This window comes from Callospermophilus lateralis, chromosome 4 (genome assembly GCF_048772815.1).
Source record: "Callospermophilus lateralis isolate mCalLat2 chromosome 4, mCalLat2.hap1, whole genome shotgun sequence".
In the NCBI taxonomy this organism is placed as follows: Eukaryota; Metazoa; Chordata; class Mammalia; order Rodentia; family Sciuridae; genus Callospermophilus; species Callospermophilus lateralis.
This window is the reverse complement of record NC_135308.1, coordinates 88,937,123-88,960,283: the sequence shown is the minus strand read 5'-3', so window position 1 is coordinate 88,960,283 and position 23,161 is coordinate 88,937,123. Positions and strand designations below refer to the sequence as shown.

Below are 23,161 nucleotides of genomic sequence, written 5' to 3'. Positions count from 1 at the left end.
GAATTTTATGAAAACCAAATTAAATTATAAAAACTCATTTATAATTCATGTCTTATTTTTAGTATATGTGAGAAATTCTCAGAAAGAATTATAGTTTGGCCTGTATCAACAAGGTTCCTAGGGTTTTTTTTTTTAAATGAGAAGCTAAAATATTTCTCAAAAGCAGTCAAGTTACCCCATGATGATTATCTGATTTCCTAAAAGCAGTAATTTGCTGTAAAACAAATCTTAGTAGCAAAACCTTGCTGCATTGTTGTGGATGGAGATTAATGCATTGTTTGAGCTTGAAACAGTGACTATTTTCTACTGCTGTGAAAATATCTTATACTGCAACACTTGGTACTGATGCCTGAATTTTCATTTTTAAGTAATTCAGAAATTCCATTATGACTGCTGTGTTAAAAGAAAAGCCATGTAGTTAGGCAGTAGAATTCTATCACTTACCCAAAATCTAACAAAAAGAAAATTCATATATTTTTTTCTCATCATAATTAGGAGTTAAATGATGAGGAGCTAGTGTCTGAGATGATTTTAAAAAGCAATGCACTGAGCAGTAAAAAGTCAACTCAATCTTTTATACATACTACTTCTTGGAACATTCTGAAGATAATTGATAACTGATATACCTAGAGGGTCTGATCTGTATCATCCAAATAAATTTCAGATCAAGATAACTGTCCTTAAGTCAATTTTGTTTCGTTATCATTTTTAAGTACAAAGAAAGTAAAATTATATATGTGTATGTGTGTGCAGCTATAATGTCAATTTTCTTCAACTCTCACATTATCACAATATTCCATGATATAAATGGATTAAGTCAACCAAATAATTACAGGTATCTCTCTGTTGCTAAATGTATTTCTTTACATATAATATTTAAATTTGTTATTTTAGATATACATGACAGTAGAGTATATTCGACATATTATACATACATGGAATATACATATTCTAATTAGGATCTCATTCTTGTGGTTGTACATGATGTGGAGTTTCACTGGTTGTGTATTCATATATGAACATAGGAAAGTTATGTCCAACTTCTGTTGCTAAATGTATTTCTATAAAAGCCTTTTGTGGACATTAGTTATGTCACCCATTTAACTAGCATCATAACTATAATATTCAGTAGATTTGATTTTTTTTTCTGTCTGCAGTACTAGGGATCAAACCCAGAGATGCTCTGCCAATGAGCCATATCCCCATCCCTAGATAGACTGATTTTTAAAAGGCTATTATCAATTTTGAATCACCCTTTAACTATCTAAATGCTTTACTCCTATTTCTTTTTATAAGGCTTCTCCTAAATACTTTAATAAGGCTACATTGCTTAAAGATTCTGTCTATATAGGCAGAGACTGGTGGAGAGTTGAAAAACTATTGAGCTGATTATGTCACTACCAATAATGACCACCTGCATATATTTATTCTTTATAAAAATATTTTTAGTTGTCAATGGATCTTTATTTTATTTATTTATTTATATGCAGTGCTGAGATTCTAACCCAGTGCCTCACACAGTATTCCACCACTGAGCCACAACCCCAGCCCCTACATAAATTTATACTAACTTCTAAATATCAATTTCCATCTAATTAGAAATTGCTTTTATTTGGCATTGTCTACATAATGAGCCAATAGTATCTATCTATATAGAGAATATACTGGTGCCAAATTGTTTCCAAATTTTTCCAGGATTATAATTTATAAATATTAAAATAGGTAACCTATCTGCATTAGAATGAAAACCAACCACTATTTTCTTGGGACCACATGACAAAGTAGAAATTTGCATATTATTACATACGCAGAGGAACAGCAATGAAATAGGTGTGAGGCGATGAAGAAGACAAGATTGCAATCACTCTTCCCAGTTCCTTACCAGAAACCTCTCTCATTTTGTACTGCTCTGTTCCTTCAGCCATCCCTCAGCTTCCTTCATCCCTTTCATTACTGGTGCTTCTGACCGTTAATTATATATTTCTGCACCATCATCCATCCATACAGATCATTTTTCTTTGCAATTTATTGTTTTGAGAAAACTAGAAAGTTTTCTTCAAAAAAAATTAATAAAGTTATGACCTTGGATTTAATAAAAAAAGAGAGAAAGTTTTCTTCAATGGTTTTTAGTTTTCTTCTTTTAAATTCCTCAACAAATGAAACCATGCAATCCAATGCTATCACATTATAGGAATAAAATGTTGTTCATAGGTAATGTCATCACTAAAGTCAATAACCATAATTTCCTAAATTGTTTTTTAAATGTCTTTATCACTTAGTGTATGAAAACTCTCTTCCCCATATGATTGGCATTCAGTGTTAAGCATGTTATTTTTGTACCTAATAATGACTGACATTTGTCTAGTGTTTATTATACTCTTAGTACAAAGAATTTAATGTATATTACCTTATTTAATCATAAAAGCAACCCCATTAAATAAGTCCAGTTGTGGTACAATTAGCATTTTCTATGCCCATCTTAATTATCTTTTCATTCTTTGCTTTGGCCTATTGTTGTTGGTTGCTGAGTAATGTGGTTTTTTAATTTGATTCTATAAGATATCAAATCATTTAGAACATCTTGCTTACTTTTTAAGTGTTTTTTAAAGTGAAAGAGAAAATGAAAGCCCCGTTTTTAAGTTAATATCTTTTTCTGACTAAAGTCATACAAGGTCTATTTTTTATAAATTTGCTTTGGAGATAATTGGTCCTTTGTTATTTGTATGTCTACTCTCGAGAGGAACTGAGTTACATAAAGAGTGTGGAAAATGTTCATCTTCCTCCATTTACTTGATTGCAGGATGACCCATTTTCTGCCCTGGACATTCACTTGAGTGATCACTTAATGCAGGAAGGGATTTTGAAATTTCTCCAAGATGACAAAAGGACACTTGTTCTCGTGACTCACAAATTACAATACCTGACACATGCTGACTGGGTGAGAATTGCGTTATATTTATATTACAGACACGTAATAGCGATGTGAAGAAATGCTTTCTGAAATAAAGCCATTTATGGGTCACTTAAAGCTTTTTTCCTCCCATGTCTGCTTATATGCACTCTCCTTAGATCATAGCCATGAAAGATGGAAGTGTGCTAAGAGAAGGAACTTTGAAAGACATTCAGACCAAAGATGTTGAGCTTTACGAGCACTGGAAAACACTTATGAATCGGCAAGATCAAGAATTAGAAAAGGTAATGCTCACTTCAGAAGAGTGAGAAATGCACTGTATAATTACTAACACTGCTTTTAAAGCAGCATCACATTTAATGCTTGATATTATAATGGTTCTCATCTCATATCCCAAATAATTGTCATTCATGAACATGCTACTTTGAACCCATAAAATTTTAATGCTATCTTTTGGATGAAGCACTGTCAGGTTTGATAGGGTTTCATTTAAATTTGAATCAAGATGATTTTGAAAGGAAGAAAAGCTGTGAGCTGTGGGTGAGAGCTGAGAGATGTGGGAAGGTGATGAAAAGGAAATAAATTTTAAAAATTTTACTCTCAAAAATTGTTTACAGTCCATAAAATCTTTTATTTTAACACAATTTTACTTAAATTTCACAAAACCACTGAGAAGTAAACATGGAAAAATAGTATCTCACTTTTACAGATAAGTAAACCAAGGCTCAGAGAGATCAAGTAACCCGCCTAAATCTGTACAGTATGTGTAAGTGACACCAGTGAAATTTAAACTCAGGTCCCATATCCAAAGTCATTGCCCTACGATGCTACAGCATTAAATGAAGCAATAAAAGAGGTGGAAACCAAATTGAGTACAACTAAGGTTAAGAGAAGAAATTGTCAACTAAATTTGTAAATTTCAAAATGTTTTGCTTTTTGAGTTTGGGTTAGAATGAGTCCAGAATTTGGTATTGCTGATCGGAAATGAGCCTTATAAAATGAAATATTTGTATCAGCAAATTTCTATTAAAAATCGGGAAATTAAACTGAATTACTTTAGAAAGAAAAAAAAAACAAATATGTTTCCATAGAGAGGAAGAGAAGAAAATCAGACAAATTTTGGATATTTCTCTTTCTTTGTGGATTTGCTGAAGAGCCCAGAGCAAACAACATTAAGAAGAAAAGATACATATAAAAATTTACACGTGAGATAGGACAAATTACAGAGCCATTGAAATTTTCTGTGCTTATTTCTCAGGGTTTTGAGATTTAAGTGAGATTGTGTAAATCCATTACAGGGTACAGTCGGTAAGTGACCACTTAGGAATTGTGCTATGGGAAACTTGATTATAAACATACTGGGGATGGCTCCAAATGACATTTTTCAGTGATCTAAATGCCAGGGACAAAGGAATATGATGTAAGCTTAAGGAGTGGGACAATTTATGGTTTACTTTGGAAAGAAGATCTGGAAAAAAAATGAGAGCTGTTGGCTTGATATTATAGTAATGCTGTTAAGCAAGCCAGGAAGAAAGTCCATTAAGTTGTATTTAGAATGAAGTGATCACTTGAGATAGCATAGCTGTGTAATTAAAGACAGATAACAGGAGTATAAATCAACTGTGGGGCTATGGAGCAAGTGAGGGTATGGTCACGATAGATCCAGTTGTGAGGTGGATAGCAGACAGGAGAAGCTAGAATAACCAAGCACCTTCCCAGAGTCCCCATCTGGGCATAGAGGGAGATTACTGTCACATAAAGAAAGGCAGGCACCTGAAGCCAGAGAAAGACATATTTGGAGAACAAGATCATTTCAGTTCCTTGGGGAAGGTTTTGTGGGCACAGCTTTCTGTTTAGCTTAGTATACGGTGGTACAGGGTGTTTACCTATCAGCCAGGGCCAGTTTTGCCTCCCAGGAGACACTTGGCAGCATCTGAAGACATTTTTGCAACTAGGATCTAGTGGGTGGGATACTGTTCAGCATTTTGCAGTGTGCAGAGCAGCCCCACAACAAAGAGTCATCCATCCCAAATGGCAGCAGTGATAAGCTGAGCAAGCCTGGCCTGGACACGGAACAAGTGAAGCAAGTTCAGAAGGAAAATGAGACCAAAGGACACGCAAGACCTCCTACCACAGAGCTTGAGGAAGAACTGTCAGCTTAACAGCCAAGGGTTAAATAAGAAGGAATGTTTAAAAGATAGTAGTAGTAATGAAAACTACAAAGAAAGGCAAGGGGACAGCATTGCTAACTGGTTTAAATATTAAAACTTCTAGCATGGATGACATCAACCATCATTTTCAGGATGTTATTAAGTAACATAAACATTTTTGTGTATGTGGTGCTGGGGATTGAACCCAGGGCCTTGTGCATGGGAGGCAGGGACTCTACCAACTGAGTTATTACCCCAGCCCCAAATTAATATTTGATGTCCCTCACTAGCTCTCCCCTGCCCTCACCATGGCTGGAGCCAGTCAATAGTTATTGGACAAATAAAACTAAGTTTGTATTTGTTTAATCCAAACATCAACATAATTTAAAATATTTATCCTACAATGAGCTTAATATGAGCATTTACTCTTAAGAAAATTTGCTTTAAAGGCTTTTGGTGGTTTTAAGTCTCCAAGATAAACTTATGCTCACACCTCGTGGGGAATCGAACCAGTCAAATCTGTTTTTCAGGATTCAGGTTTATTTCGTTCCCTTACATGCTACACAAAGGATAGGAATTCTTTTTTCACTTTGTGTTTTATCTAGACTCATTGACAAATGTTAGTTTTCATATCAAAGTTAATCTCTAATGTGGAATTGTCTTTTTTTTTAAGTTCTACTGATTTTAATGGGTGCCATGATAACATTTTAAACATAGTTCTCTCTATTCTTCCTTTACATAGCTTGACAGGTTTTTTTAATATTTATATATTTTTATTTTTTATTATTTCTTACATACATGACAATGGTGGAGTGCATTACATTTATAATTTCTTTACATTATAATTCTTAATATCTTTGTAAAAATGTTATTCAAGAAACACTTTTGCTTTTATCCTTTTTAAAAAAAAATATTCATTTTTTAGTTGTAGTTGGATACAACACCTTCATTTATTTTTTTATGTGGTTCTGAGGATCAAAACCAAAGTCTCGCATGTGCGAGGCGAGTGCTCTGCCACTGAGCCACAAACCCAGCCCTGCTTTTACCCTTTTGACTAAGAATCTGGAAGTAATAGAGACTTACAGAAGAGCAAGTCTCATAAATCCCACATGTGACATGAGGCCCAAAGAACCCAAGATCACTACCTATGTATTGAGTGCCAAAAGTTTATTGACCCACTGATGTAACAAACTTGTGTTTTCTGTTGTTGGTGATAATATTTGTATTTTTATGTACAGGAAGCTCACAATTTGTCATAGGTTCCAAAAGATTGTGGATAAGTTTTTGAGACACAGAGTGCACTTGCCACACAAAAGCAGGGTGGTGGTCATTTTTCCAGACTGGCCTACAGAACCTGGTTAAACCTACCAAGTAACTGAACCATTACTACCACCTCAGGTCTGAAGTTAGGGGACAGGGGTTGAGGGGTTGGAGGCCAGGAAATGGAGAAAGTGGAATGCTTTCCCTTTATTGGCCACAGGACATATCTGTATCAACCCTTAAAAACTTAGTTTGGTTTTGCAACTTTTCCCTTGTCTTTCTCCATATTTTCTCTTCTGAGGTCTTTTTTCTCTTAAACTGCTAAGCACCTAAGGACCATAATTGCCTGTTTCCTTCAAAATTACCTTCTTTCCTTCAAATCCTATTGAAGTCCCTTTCTTCTGTGCACCTCCCTCAATGAGATGGTAAAGAAATTCATTCTGATTTAATAACACATATTACTAATAGATGCTTGATAGGAGTTCAGCCAACCCAAAATGACATGCATTTTCTTTTTTTTTCTTGATTTTTAAAATCTGTTCATTTTAGACATACATGACAGAAGAGTGTATTTTGACATATTATACATACATGGATTATAATTTCCCATCTTTGGTTGTACATGATGTGGAGTTACACTGGTTATGTATATGCATTTTCTTTTTAAAAAAATTATTATTTTAGTTGTAGATGGACACAATACCTTTATTTTATTTATTTAATTTTATGTGGTACTGAGGACTGAACCCAGGGCCTCATACATGCTAGGCAAGCGCTCTACTACTGAGCCACAACCACAACCCCAACATGCATTTTCTTAAGGAAGATATTTATAAACATAAATATAAGTCCTTAGAAAAATTAATGTGCTTGAAATTGATATGAAAATAAAACAAGTAGCAGAAGCTATGCTTTAGGGTGAGTGGTTACTTCCCTGCCCCTGGGGTTGGTGCCATCAAATTGTTTCAGTTTTCCTTGAGACTGGCGTAAAACCATCGGCATGTGTCACTCCTTGGAAAGTCAAAGCCCTCTTCTGCGGAGAGCTCCTTGAATGATGGCACAATGTTTGCTGTAGGATATGGAAGCTGACCAGACAACCTTAGAGAGGAAGACTCTCCGAAGAGCCATGTACTCAAGAGAGGCTAAAGCCCAAATGGAGGATGAAGACGAAGGTAGATCTTTTCATTTTTAATAATTTTTCTTGTATCTGAATGTGCAAATGAGATAATAGAATGTTAGGGGTTTACCTTGTCAGTTGATGTGTGAGTTCCTTCGTAAGGAATAACAGGCCACTTTGTGGGGTGGAGGGAAGCTAAATCAAATGCCCAATGCCACAAATCAAAAGAATAAAAGTGAAGGAAAGGTGTACACAACCCATCCAAAAGCACTGTGAGGGGCTGCACACAGTGTGTCTTATTACATCTGTGCCATGTGTGACAGAGAACTGAAAGAAAAAGGCAGTGGTCTGTAAGCATATCTAGACCTTTGTTCAGAAAAAATGGAATGGTCCAGCATAATAACCAAATCAAAATATTTATTTAATAGAATATCAACTCTTCAGAAATGTACAATTAGTGGGAAATATGGGAAAGATACTTTGGGAGTACCTACATTTGATTCACTCATTCATGATACTTTCATGGCAGTAAAACAATGAAGGATAAGAAAATAGGTGCTTCTACCACCTATTGGCCAGATCATTACATGGACAGATTAGGTACCGGGAGAATAAAGAAATGTTGTTATGCTTCACTATTTTGGATCTAATATGGGAAGCTGGGGAAAAGGATTTACTGTAAATCTGAATAACAAAATACAATAATTACATTATCTTGACATTTGCTGCCAAGTAAGGACCACCTCACAAGTCCATCTAGTAAACACATCACCTATATAGCTTTTACTTACAATTGCATTTCAATAAACCAATTAAGAAGTGAAGAAAATTGAAATTGGAAGCCAGAGAACAGCAAAACATGCTTCCTTTATGTTTCATATGACTATTCAGTGTTTCAGCAGGTGTTCATGGAGTAATTGAATGAATGAATAACTGAATTCTTCATTTCAGTTTATAAGATTAAAAAAATGTTCTTAAAAACACTCATCAGTTTCTGGAATTCTGAGCCAACTATTTCTGATCCACTGTAAAAATGGAGTTATGCTGAGTTATTTCCTCCTTCTTTCCAGGGGGAAGTATACCACCGGTTAGGCTGATTCTGCTCTGGGCTTGCTGGCTTGATTCATTTTCTCAGATATAAAAAAATAATAATAATATGCTACTTAGGAAAGGAGATGATATATGTTAAAGATTTCACTATAGTCCATGTTGCTTACAAGGCTGCAGCTCAGGTCCTGTGCCTGTTCAAGTAATCAGGAGGGGGAAAAGGAAATAGTGGGCACCTCCTTTTCTTTGAGGGACTTAGAGTTGCAAGTACTGCTTCTACCACCTATTGGCCAGTTCATTACATGGACAGACTAGGTACTGGGAGAGTCAAGAAAAGTTGTCTTTATGTGCAACCATGGGCAACCTGAAATTTCAGTTAATATAGAAATAGAGAGTGGATGCTGGAGAGACAGCTAGCAGTGTGCAGATGTTTACCTTTTTGGTCATGCAAACATCCATTCCTGTCATCACCCAGAGAACACACTTACTTGCTGCATTCAGTTCAAACATTTTCATACTTGGATCCCTGTGGTCTGATAACCTGTAAAGCAGAGACATGTCATCTGTCCTTCTGACCCTGTGGAATATGCACAGGATATGAGTAATGAAAACTGCCTTTGGAGAAGGAAAGGAGGGGAAACACTCCAGTCACTGGGCCATACAGAAGACCAAATTTTGCTGGACAATAAATGTAGAAAGTTCTAGCCCTAGCAGTTGAGTCCATTCTTAGAGTAGCACAATATTTGAAAGAACCCCTTTGACCATTGCTCTCTGTGGCCACCAACTTTACCTCTGGAAACTTCCTCTTTGTCAACTTATTACCATGACCATTTTAAAATGGAACAGAGAAAGCATGGGTTCCCCTTCCTGAGCTATACAAAGCTTCTGTTTTAAACGTCTAGTCAATTTGATCTGGAAATCAGCAAATGGTCCTATCCAAATATAGACTTTATGTTTATTCAGTCCTTCTTCATTCATTTTTCACCTATTTTTTTAAATTGAGGTTTGTCTTGCTAAACACATTTAAAGCTTCCAAGACTAATTATATTTCTATAAAGTTTGAGGGAAACTTATATATAGTTTTGTGGTACACAATAAAAATTCCATCCTTATGGTGCCCATCTAAAGCTTAAACAAGTTTCTTTTTGATGTCTGTGTGCAGAGGAAGAAGAGGAGGAAGACGAGGATGATAACATGTCTACTGTAATGAGGCTCAGAACGAAAATGCCATGGAAAACCTGTTGGTGGTACCTCACTTCTGGAGGATTCTTCTTACTCTGCCTGATGATTTTCTCTAAGCTTTTGAAGCATTCAGTTATTGTGGCTATAGACTATTGGCTGGCTACATGGACATCTGAGTATAACATAAACAATACTGGAAAAGCTGACCAGGTACAGTGGGTTCAGTTCTGCTCTAAAATCATCAGGAAACTATTGAGATTAAACAGTAATGCCAATAGTTACATGCTAACAGCCCAAATGTCAGTGGGTTTCTGCAATGATTTCATTAGTAATTAGAACAGGACCTGAAATAGAATGAACTCAGTAATGTAAAAATCACATCTATTATTACTACTTTTATCTTTAAAGTTTATCATAAGAAATATGAAAAGATGATGTTTGGATTTGGATTCAAGGAAGTTCTATAAACACAAATGTGCAGCACTTTTTGTTGTACTTGTGATGGTATTTGATTTTAACTCCTTATTTCAATGTCTTAGCTAATCATTCTGTGGATAGGGAGGTGAAGAATGAACTCCATAAAAGTAGAAAACCAAGAATATGCTCAAAGTTGAAAACTAACTCTCTATCTTCATTTGACCTTAGACAGATCCTGAAAGACAGTGAAGGAAGTGAACAGGCCCGTGGCCTGTGGGACTATATGGTTGGGGTACTGTCCTGGATCTGCAAAAACTGCTCTCCTTTAACTATTAAAGTGTGCAAGATGCCAACCATCTTGTCTGACTTTGACATTTGGTTTTCTAGTAAAAGAAAAACCAAGTTGATGATTTCTTGTGAACGTTTCATGTTGGTTGCCTTGTAGACCTACTATGTGGCTGGATTTAGCATACTTTGTGGAGCAGGTATTTTCCTTTGCCTGGTTACATCTCTCACTGTAGAATGGATGGGTCTCACAGCTGCCAAAAATCTTCACCACAACCTTCTCAATAAGATAATTCTTGGACCAATAAGGTAAAGTAAGGTCTTTTTGCTCCTACAAACAAAATAATAAAATATACATTTTAAAATTTTAAGTGAAATGTGAAAGTTTAAAGAATTTCTTCAGTCTGAGCAAATGAATAGGACAATGGCATTTTCACGACTCTAGACATCCCTTAACACTTCTCAGGTTCCAGTTAGTTTAGTATTATCATGTTCTTCAATCTGTTCACTGCCTAGGTTCTTTGATACCACTCCCCTGGGGCTGATTCTCAATCGATTTTCAGCTGATACTAATATCATCGACCAGGTGGGTGCCTGAGTTACTTCCACGTTCAAAAATAAGCTTCTCTGTAAGCTGAACTACATTTTAAGATAAAGCTTGATTACTATTAACAGTAAAGAATGCTAAAATGTAAAGCCTGTTTACAATGATTTGTAGCAAAAAAATCTTAATGGAAAACTTTAATTCAAACTAACTTGTGCATGTAGCAGAGGATAATTACAAACCAGTGTTAAAGTGACATAACAAAGAATGAACCAATATTTAAAGTTTTTTATTATAAAAAGAATGATTTTGATTAATGTTGTATAGCTATTCATAAAAAAAATTCTTAAAAGTTTAATATCCATGTAGAGTATCTCCCAGAAATGACAGGTGGAATACCAAACTATCTTAGATATTCTTTACTTTTATTAGATTGGCTCTTGGGGCTTTAGATGGCGTGATAGTTCAGGGAATGTTCTAAGAGTTATAGTTTAGTGTAAGATCCTTAGGTCTCAAGAAGTTTGTCTTGAAATTAAAGATGTCAGATTCAACAGAGAATCATTGCAAGAGCAGAATCCTTAGGATGATTGAGGGAGGAATTCATTAAATCCAGATCTGGCCTTTCTGACATTCCAAAGTAGCATTGAAAACTCACAAATTATCTTAGATTTAGAAAAAGAATGTTTGATGCATGTAGCTGAGGAGAAGCATGCTGAGACATTTTGAGGGATACTTGGCATACATGTTGGAAAAGAAGAGACAGAACAGTCACTAGTTAAAAGGTAATAAGATTGCTTCCTAGAAAATTCAAAATAATTAGCAAAAGAAAAAAGAAAAACAACTGGAAATTTCAGCAGAATATTTGGATGAGACATATCGTATGAAGATTGGTAACTTTTTCTACATACCAATTAATAAATTGTGTGAAAAATAGATTCCATTTATAGTAACAACAAAAACTAGGAACTGGAAATCACCTAATATGAAGAAAAGATATCCAGCAATTTCAGAAGTCATTAAAATTCTGTGTATGTTATATTCTGTGTATATTCCTTTATCAGATATCTAAAAACTATAATAAAATTAAAATATTCCATTGATCACAGAAGACAAGATGACCAAAAGAACAGAATGGAGAATTCAAAACCACTAGCATAGATAGAAATTTAATGTAGAATAACTTTGCATCTTGAATCAGTAAAAAGGACTTATTTTGATAAAGTATATTATAATGATTAACTGTTCATAAGATACAAAACATATGCATATAGAATAAATATGGTGACATAAAGCCATAAATTATAAAATTAAATATAAATTAATAGTTTAGAATCTGGGAAAGAGAAAGATATAAAATTCAGAAACAATAAAGCCCAATATATTTGACTGTTTAAATTAACTTTTATAGAGCTAAAAGCATCAAAGACAAATTTAAAATGTAAAATCCCAAACAAAGCCACTCAAAGAATATAAGCAAGGAATTTGTAGAAAACTAATTTTAATGTCTTCTAGCAGAAGTATACCTAAATAGCTTTTAAAAGTACTATACATCCATTAAAAGAAAATAGATTTATATACACTTACTTGGGAAGATTTACAATCCATCTTATCGGGCAAAGTAAAACAAGCACATGGATGAATAAAATTTATAGTACAGTGCCATTTTACATAAAATACCAAGATAAATAGGTAGGTAGATAACTAATCAATAGATAGATAGGTAAATAGCTATACTAAACTATGGGTAGTGAGTGAAGAATTGCTTACTATGAACATGAATGTATACTATTGTGTAATTAACTCTATAACTTGCCATTAATATAAAATGAATATTTTTGTTGCATTGTAATCAATGCTTCATTTGAACTAAGATACATTTTTCTTTAAAATGACCTTTTCAATAGCATATCCCTCCAACTCTGGAATCTCTAACTCGCTCAACACTGCTTTGCCTGTCTGCCATTGGGATGATCTCCTATGCCACTCCCGTGTTCCTTGTTGCTCTTGTGCCTCTTGGAGTTGCCTTTTATTTCATCCAGAAATATTTCCGAGTTGCCTCTAAGTAAGTACAAGTGTTCTACTCTTTTTCAAAAGCCTGTGTATTTGATTGACTGTGAATTACATTTGCTGCAGTGTTTTTTCAAGATAAGGTATGGAATTTAGAAATGCAGCCAATTTTTTATGTGCTTATGCCTATTCTTAGATGTAGTATAAGTGTTCTTGCAAATTTTTGTTTGAGCCTTATACATAGCACTAGACATACACTAACATGTGTATTGATCTGTTGAGTTCCGAGTCTGCTAAATTTTTTATCCACTGGTTCTTTTTCTGAACTTGACATTGGCAGAAAACTTTCTAAATCAAACATAGTCCCCAAGAAAGTAATTTAATGTCATTATATTCCAAAGTGGAGGAAAGGTTTACAAATTTTTAAACTTTAAAGTAATGGTGGGAAATATTAGAAGTAAAACAAATCAGTGATAAATCAGCCATGACTATAAATGTAGATAATCTTGAATGTCTGACAAGAGTGCTATAACTTTAAGAGGTTGGAAAATTTAGGGTTGGATCATTTTACCCACATTTGAATATCCAGCTAAATAAATGAAGGGTAGCCACGAATTTTAAATTCTTCAGTTAATATAGAAATTGTCATTTGCCAAGATCATGAATAGTTAATGAAATACAATATGAGTGGTTTTAAAATTTACAGTTTCACCATGAAGCTTTGCTATAAATAGTATAGTAAAATCTGTTTTTGCAAGAATCACTTTATTTCAACAAACACTTTATTTCAACACTTATTAAGCACTTACTGTGTTGCAAATATCTGTGCTAATCTAGGTGAGGTAACCAACATGAGAAAAACCTGTTCTCAAAGAAACTTAGTCTCCTCTTAATATAGAACCTATACCAAGTAATCCTAATATGTGGATTTAGTGATAGAATAAAAGGCAGATAATGAGTTCATATAGAAAATCGAAAATATTTAATATGACTTGAGTGCCCAGAAGATGAAGGAGAGCAGGGAAGGTAAGTAGAAAAATGAGGGGTTCCAGATGGGAACTTCTGAACATATATAACACTTCATAATTTAAAAAATATAATTATGTCTTCCCCTAGCCTATGAGCAAGGTCTTTTAAAAATCACATGTTCATAGTAAATAGATTTTTTTTTTTTTTTTGGTAGCAATTCAGACTGAAAGGGAGAAGTTAGTGATCAAATTCCCTTTTATTTCCTCTGATGTTGCTGGAGAACTTACCCATTTGAAAAAGTCCAGGGAACTTAACAGACTATTTTTGTATACATGAAAGAGAATGTAAGTGGGAAGCTAGCTAATGGAAATGCCTTGGGGTTTTGAATACCTAATTCAAAGGTCTAACAGGTAGTTAGTCTTTTCTTCTTATAAGAATACAAGACCAAGCTGTATTCTCACCTTTTTGATTTCACAAAATACATTCCTGTAAACAAAGTTTACTCTGTCCTTTTTTTCTTCTCCACTAAACTCAATGTAGTGACCATTTCATTGCTTGTGTGACATGTATCAACAGTCATTTGGTTTCATGTTTAAAAATAAGAAACTATTTACATATCTTCATTTTTTGTTCTCCTTCCCTCTGTCTTTCCCTCCTCCACCTGTAATCTCTGAACTAAACAAGTCCATTTTAGAAATACCAAATTGCAAAGATTTTGCATTTGTTTGTGGGGTTACAGAGGAGCCAAGAACGGCCTAATTGTTGAACATTGTGTAACAGTGTTTATCAGTTCAGTTGACTCTGGCAGGTGAATGTTGATGCTGCTTCTCTAATGTTCTCTCAACTCTGATGACCCAAAGTAGGGCAGAAAAAATATGGAAATAAAATCTTTGAAATAAGTGGTATGATTCTTGGCCTGTCTTCTAGAAATGCTAACTCATAAGGTTTAAAGAAAAGTTCTCAAAAGTATGCATCTTTTTGAAAAAAGTCAGATTCTAGCAATTCCACTCAGTGAATACTTTACACATACATACACATACACACACACACACACACACACACACACGCACAATACCACACATTTATAAATGTATATGTCTATACATATAGTTCCTTGGGGGAAATCACTGGAAGCTCCATGAAGACATTGTGTCCAAAGCCAAACTCTTGATCTATTTTCACCAAATCTCTTTCTCTTTGTCACCCCCACCCTGGTAAATAGCACTGTCATATTTTGATTATGCTAAACCACAAATAGCCAAGTCATATTATATTTGACTTTTCTTTACCTTGATACAACTAATTAGTCATAGTATATTTGACTCTTCTTTTCCTTGATACAACGAACTTTATATTCATTGCAGAATATAAAGTTATTCCACTAGGCTATCTCACAGTCTTGACCCCATCCTTTATTTTAAATCTAATCGGCATCATATTAATTTAGAATTTTAAAAATCTCTTATGCAGACTATCCTAACTGTTCCCCACTCACTCATTTTCTTTTATCCCTCACACTGTCTCCAAGTAATGTTGATCAGGCACAGCTCTGATCATTTCATCTGTATTCTTCAGTGTTTTTTTTTTTTTTCTTCCTAATCTCTTAAGAATTCTCTGCAGTCTAGTCCAGGCTTACAAGGCCACATCTCTATGGAGCCATTTCCCACTACAGAGCCCTAAGGCATTCTGTTTCTCAGCCAGAGTGAACTGGCCAAGTTTTCCAGACCTCTGTGCTTGCTCTTGTTATTCCTTTAGCTAATATTCGCTTGTCTATTCCGTTGAAGCCTTCATCATTCTTAAGGTTTGCCCTAAATTTCACCTGCCTAAAAAAACATACCATTCATTTCCGAGGTACGAATTAACTGCTCTTTCCCTGGGTTCCTACAGCAGTTTACATCAGCTGTTACACAAAGCTGAGAGTTTTGTTCAAAACATGTTCCCATAATGTATCCATCTTTTTCTTCCTCTCTAATGTGTAAGCCTTTGAAGTTTTCTGTTAATTGAGAGCTAGGGGAAATAAATATGACGAACACAAATATAATGACAAAATAACCTTGATTTAGAAGCATGTGGCCCTTGAGCTGGGAAGCATGTGGAGCTTACTGTGGCTTGTCCTTCCTAGGGACCTCCAGGAACTTGATGACAGTACCCAGCTCCCTCTGCTCTGCCACTTCTCAGAAACTGCTGAAGGACTCACTACCATCCGGGCCTTTAGGTGAGTAAACGTGCTCACGTTGCTGATTAGGAGATTGCATCAGCAACAGGTGTTTATCTTCAAATAATACACAATAGCTGACATTTTTTGAATGCCTACTATGTACCAAATAATGAACTAAACCAGGAGTAAGAATAATGTGGCTATAAATGATCAGGATTAGAGCTTAACCCTCTGAAATTTTAATAAGAATAAAGAAAGAATGAAGCAACATATTGGAAAGGTATTAGCTTTGTGTCTTAGATGAGGTTTTTAAAATTCTTTGGCCTTTATTTCCCCAGCTGTGAAATGGGGAAATCAGTCTTGCTCATTAGGGTCCTTGGACTAACTGTTGAAGAAGCACCCAATCAGCAAGTAAAAATAAATGTATGGATGATAACAGTAACAATAATTCTAACAAAAGTAATACTGTTGCACCAAAGTTATTTTAGAGTTGAATCAACATTTTTCAATGTTTGCAGAGTAATAACACAGGTTTCTGAGGAACGCTGTTTCCTTGAACCTCAAATTTCTTGCCTTGTTTTTCTTTTCAAGTAAAATCAGAAAAGAAGACATTGTGGAATACTTCATTTGATCGGGAAAGCTAACCTTTTATAATGCTATATCTTTCTATCACCATTATTGCAAGTATGCTTTGATTTTAATCAGATATTTTTCTAACCTAAGAATTTTATTTTAAAAATGCAGAATTGGGTGTGAGAGTAGAATATAAAGACACAACTTTCTGAAACATTATGTGTCACAGAATTTCTGCATAAATCTTTGCAGGTTTCATCACACAGCATTCACACTTCCTGTCCTAAGATGCTTTCCCATTAGAGAGCACAGTGTCTCTTATTGAGGATGTTAAACTATTTATTGGCATCAAATATAGGTTTTGACATAAAATTTATATTTTAATTATAGCCAGCAGTGACAACAATTAAAATATTACCATTTTCACTAAAGTCCTTTCAAGTTAATTTACCTAAAAAATATTTATTTAAAAACTGAACACATGACAAGTACTATCCCTTTTTTTCTTCTCTACACTTTTTATTGGTGCATTATAGTTGTGCGTAATGGTAGGATTTATTGTCACATATTCATGCATGTATACAATATAACAATGTAATTTGGCCAATATCATGCCCCAGCACTCCCCCCATGTACTATTCTCATAGATAAAGACTGAAAATATATGGCCTTTCCATATCCATCTCAGCTAAAGGGAACACTCTTTGCCACTACTTACCTGCCATGTTATCCTGTTTATTTCTTTTTTAGTGTTACCAGAGTATTTAAAAATTCAATTTTCTCTATTTTTAAATTTTTTACATGTTTACATCCATCCTTTCCAACTAGAACATAAGCTGTCTAGGGGCAGGCCTTTTTTCCCCCATTGTTATATCGTCAATACCTGGGGAAAATGTCTGGCATTGAATAAGTACTTAAGAAATTTATGTTGAATACTAGGAGACATGATCTCTATCCTAAGGAGCTCACAGTCTAGAAGGAAAAATGGTTTCCACAAGAATCCATTGTATTAGAAAGTAGGGTAGCATTTTGCCTCAAAAGAGTTGGGAGATAATTATTGAAGAGTAAATTTTGAATGAATAGCTAACCTGGCTAGTAAAGGGGATAGAGTATTCAAAGCGGAATAGTCCAAGAGCATAAAGATTTCTATTTTACGTAGAAATTGAAAGAATCCCATGTTGTAGGAATGGAGAGGGTAACTCTCACAATGAAGCTTGAAAACATGAATGCAGATTGTTCATGAAGCATATTGGATAAGTACCTTAAGGAGCTTTGAGCTTATTCTTTTCATGTTGGGGAGCCACTGAAGGATTTTTAAGAGAACAATGACACAACCAGAGTTATGTTCATCAGAATAACACTGCTGTACTGTGAAAAGTGAATGAGGAATGGTTGAGGCTAAAGGTAATAAGATGCCAGGAGGCTGTTGCAAGTTATCCAGATGACAAGGCCAGAGCTAGCTAGAGCAGGTACTAAGCACCTGGACAGAGAGTATACACTTTAGCAGGATGTGAGACCAGTGAGAGTTAGGGTTTGATTGAACGTAAGGAGAAAAGGAGAATGAAGGAGAAATTGAAGATGATTCCTTCCAGGTCTCTGATCCCTGTAAGTGAGTGCAGTTTTCCAAGTTAGGAAATTGAAGACACTGTGGAGGATTGGGGAAGGAGATGGTGACCCTGGTTATGAATAGATCGAGCTGCTCATGTGAAACCCACTTAAGATTTTTGGAGTTACTTGTGTATATAGGTCTGGTGTTTCAAGAAATATCTCACAGCAAAAGATTGAAGGTCTAAGTGTTATCCTCTTAACAGATATTATTTAACATTTTGGCTTTCTTCTTACAAGGGACAGCATGCAGATAAAGAAATGCTAGGGTAAATTCTTATATTACCAGCAAGTGAACAACAAAGATATCATGGAAAATACTATCTGCCAAACAAAGCTGGTCCTCCTAGGTTCATGCTTCTGGATAAGGCAGGCTCTTTTGCCTGTCCTTCCTAACCTTTTATTTTGGTGAATTAGTGCTTTTCTCATTGCTGAAATATCAGTGTTTATCATCTGCTCTGGGAAGCCTTCTCTGATTATCAGAATCTAGATTCCATGCCTTCTTACTATCTCTATGCTAACTAGTATCCTAAACTTATTGCACTGTGTCAGATGCATCTGTTTCTGTGTTTGAATTGCTCCACAAGATCAGGAGCTCCTGAGGAGCTGGTAATGTGGCTTTTATTTTTACCTTAGAATAAGAAGAGTCAAACACATTGCAGGTATTCAAAGATTTCATGAATGAATTAAAGGACATTCCATTACTCCATGTATTACTTCCTGCTAAATCTCCATGGCTCTTTCTTTATCTCAGCTTCTTCTGTATGCTTACCTCCCTCTTCACTTGGGTAGCCTGCTTGAACTCTTCCTCAAGAAGGGGAAGTGCTAGTATTGCTCCTTGTCATGGCTTTAGTCTTCTTGTTATGGTGATATTCTAAAATTCAAAAAAAAAAAAAAACTCCGGGATGAAAAGACAAAGGATTTATTCTGGCCAGGGCCAAAGGAGCAGAAAGAAGACAATTCTGCAGCCCAAGACCCTGAATGCAGTTGGGGGGGGGGGGCATTTAAATAGAAAAAAACACAAAGAAGGGAGCCAGGTAAGGCAAGTATAATCTAAGTCATAAAAGTGGAAAGTACCAACTAACAGAACATTCTGACAATTCACACTTCTTATATCTACTCAGAACAGCTCCATAGTTTAAAGACATTGTGGTCAGGGTGCAAGTGGGCTCTTATAGGAAGGGCTCCAATTCCCCATGCAGGGTGAGATGTCTGAGTTGAATGGAGTCAGCCTGGCTTAACTTTCAAATCAGCCCATAATAGTCCAACTAACAATCCCTTTGTATGCTTCCTGATTCTGGCCAACCTCCACATAAGCCAGCCTGATGCTACCAAATTCAAACCAACACCTTCTGTATGGAAGAAGGATCTGGGCCTTAGCAACCTTGATCTTGTGACTGCTGCTTGAGCAAGTTGAGTCCTGCAAAAATCAACTTCCCAATGAGTGAGAAGTTAATGGTGGTGAAGACTGAATTTACTGAGGCCTCCTCTCACGTTGTGTATATATCCAGATAGAAAAAGGCTAGCACACAAGCACTTTGTCTACCTGATGGCTACCAAAGATGACTACTTAAGTAGTGAGCTGAAATTTTTGATAGCCCTTCATTCAAATGACACCTACTAATAAGCAAACAGTTACTTTAATAACTCTACCCAGGTCAAGGACTGATCCAGAAGTCTGACTGCTATCGCTGTCTGATCCAAATGTACCACAGACCACTTATTATAATGGACTTGGATTTAACCTTGTCCTCTTCTCAAGATTACAGTGATGTAATAGGGTCAGATGTTGCCACTTAGGAGATCAGACCTCACCTCCCACCAAGTAAGAAGAACCCAGACCAGTTAAGAAAACAAGCTGTCTGAATGGTAGGCAAAGAATCAGGGTAGAGTTTAATAACCTGCAATTTCAATGAGAATGAAGAGACGTATTGAAAGTTCTAGCTGTGAACAAGGATAATGCTGTCATTGAAGTGAAACAACTGAGCATTTTAAGAAGAAATTAAATGGTCAAGGGGAATAAAAACGGAAACGAAAAGTTAATAAAATAAAAAGTTTCCTTTGTATATGGAAACCATGAAGCTGTTGGTAACTTTACCGAGAACAGAAATGATAAAGTGGAAGAGAATTGAAGTCAGAATTCAAGGGGTGAAAGAATTAGCTGGAAATCAGGACCTGAAGGCAGCCAGGAAAAGTTACTCTAAGGTGAGCTTCACTGAGGTAGGAAGGAGTGGAGGGGGCTGAATAATTAAAGGAAGGAGTTCTTGACTGTCTTTTTTTTATTTTTTAAGGGGGTAAAAAGCTAGACATTTTTAAAGGCTAAAGGGGAGAAGTGGAGATATAGGCAAAAATGGAATGATTAGTGGAGCAGATATTCATAGCAGGTGGCAGGGATGGGTTCAAGGGACCAAATAGAGAGAAGAACTCCACTTGAAGAGGATTTTTTACAGAGCTCCTCTGCGAAGGTAAGAAAAGGATGTGTACAAATTCAGACAAGCCTCTGGGTGGCTATATTGGTCAGCTTTCCGTTGCTGTGACCAAAAGTCCTGACAAGAACAATGTAGCCAACCATTCAGTCCATGGTCAGCTGACTCTAGTGCTCTGGGCAGAAGTGGTGGTGAAGGAAGGCTGCTCAGCTTCTGGTAGGCAGGAAGGGTGGGGAGAGGGAGAGGAGAGAGGGGACAGGGAGAGAAGGAAAAAAGGTTGGGGGAGGGAGAGGGAGAAAGCAAACCAAGCACCAGAAACAAAATATAAATCCCAAAGGCACGACCCCAGTGACCTACTTCCTCCAACCACACCCTATCTGTCCACAGTTCATGTGCAGTAGTCCTTTGAAGTTATTAATCCATCAAATGGATTAATCCACTGATTAGGTTATAGCTCTCATATTCTGATCATTTCAGTTCTGAACATTTCTTCATTAACACAGGAGCTTTTTGCAGAGGGTGGGAAGGAAAGGCTTATATCTAAACCATAACCATGAAGCAGCAAAAAGTTGATGAATTCAACATATAACAGTCTTTATTTTCTCCCTGAAGGACAAGGTAAGGTCATCTTCTGAGTGTGCTGGGGACAAGAAGTAGGTAGAGCATTTGAAGGGATTGAGGAAGATTTAGAATGAAAGAAGATATTGACCAAGAGTCAAGGTTCACATTTTCATTTACCTTCTTTACTAGGTATACAAACAGAATTTAGCACTAGCATTGGTAACTTTAAATTTTGGAAAATTCTAGGTAGCCATAAGAACTACATATTACATGTGAACCTTCCATGCTTGCATTATAATTGGAGGAAATAAAGAATTCAACTTCTAACTGGGAGTATACTGCCTGTGTCTAGAACCAGATTTAGAACTTCCAGAACTCTTTAAAAGTGAATATAAACATAATTTTCCCACATAGGTATACGAAAACAACAAAATGAATTCCACTATTTTGTAATCCATAAGAATGGGATCCTAACTACTAGAATAAGATATATTTCATGCTTGCATAATATATTAAAACATGGATTCTGCTGTCATATATAAATAAAAATTTTTAAAAAGAGTAAATATAAAAGGCCAGGTGTGGTCTTGCACACCTATAATCCCAGCAACTCAGGAGGCTGAGGCAGGAAGATCACAAATTCAAAGCCAGCCTCAGTAACTAAGTGAGGCCCTCAGCAAATTAGAAAGACCCCATGTCAAAATAAAAAATAAAAAGGTTTGGGGATATAGCTCAGTGATTAAGTGTCCCTGGGTTCAATCTCTAGTACAAAACAAACAAACAAAAAAAAGTAAATATAAAATATCATAAATATCAGCTTTTTTTTTAAACCAGGACAAGTCTTGAAAATGTGGGGATGGTCCTGCTGCCATGGATGAAATTCTAGAATCTGTATGTTTGGTATTTGTGGTCAAGAACCAAACATGTTCTTTTCCATCCATCTGTTCCTTTCTTTTGAGCTACTTGGAGTCCCCAGAGTCTTGAGCTCTTTTGGAAAGTTGGTAGTTACTGATTAGGTTGCTTTTCCCTCTCTGAGTTCAGGGTTCATGGTGTCCTCACTCAGAGCAATGAACTCCCTCAAGTAGTTCACCGCAAAAGTAACACAATTAAGTTGACTGAGATTTCAGTGACCTTTCCTTTCTTTTCTTTCTTTCTTCCTCCTCCTCTTCCTCCTCCTTCTTCTTCTTTTTTTTTTTTTTTTTTTGGTCTGACAGAATAAAGGTCTAAGAATGTTCAGAAGATGAGCTGGATGTGGATGAAAAGATACAGACTGAGTGTGTCAAAGTTTCCATTAGGAAAACAGAAGGTTTCTTGCCAAATAGAAACACACAGAAAGAATGTTCACTGCATTTCACCCCTCCCCGCTCACTGCGGCCTCAGACTCTTGCCAGCTCCATTTACAAACTCTCTAAGAGCACGTCTGAAACAGTACCCCACAAATGGGGGAAGAGGAGGAAGATTCCCCGACAAAACCCTGTGTCAGAATCAAGTGTTCCATGTTCCTCTCAAACGCAGTTCTCAGGCCATGCTCCAGCTGGCCTTGTCTCTCTCTCACCCCGAGTCCAACAGGGCGAAAGACCTGTGTCCAGGCTCCTGAACATGCTGGGCTTTCTCCTTGCTATGCTTTTGCTCTTGTCGTTCCTGCTCCTTAGAATGCTTGGTTCACCTGAAAACATTTAGCTCACCCCCTAAAACCACGCGCAGGCCATCTTTCCAGTCCTTTGGGAAACCTGGCCAAACGCTCTGTCCCCTCCCCCTCCCCATTCCCCACCTCTTGAATATTCTGCTTTGTAGGGGTCATCTGCTTCCTTTATGTCCATGTGGCATTTTCTTCATTATAACTAGATACTGTGCTTCACCATATTTACTGTTGAATACTCTTTTCCTCCTTCATTAGACTGGGGACTCCTCTAGGAAGGAGGGGTGCATCTTGTTGATATGCATGTGCC

The 23,161-nt window shown here is 36.0% G+C and overlaps 1 protein-coding gene across 13 annotated transcripts in view; it reads left to right on the top strand.

Moving 5' to 3' along the window:
* Nucleotides 1-23,161, top strand: part of Abcc9 (ATP binding cassette subfamily C member 9) — a 128,163-nt gene that overhangs the window by 73,330 nt on the left and 31,672 nt on the right. For all 13 annotated transcript variants that reach the window (XM_076854177.1, XM_076854175.1, XM_076854179.1 and 10 more), the window contains 8 exons: nt 2,801-2,938; nt 3,070-3,195; nt 7,397-7,493; nt 9,648-9,877; nt 10,530-10,678; nt 10,886-10,955; nt 12,818-12,975; nt 16,012-16,104. In XM_076854177.1, the coding sequence (XP_076710292.1) occupies nt 2,801-2,938; nt 3,070-3,195; nt 7,397-7,493; nt 9,648-9,877; nt 10,530-10,678; nt 10,886-10,955; nt 12,818-12,975; nt 16,012-16,104 (1,061 nt within the window). The remainder of the gene's footprint in view (nt 1-2,800; nt 2,939-3,069; nt 3,196-7,396; nt 7,494-9,647; nt 9,878-10,529; nt 10,679-10,885; nt 10,956-12,817; nt 12,976-16,011; nt 16,105-23,161) is intronic.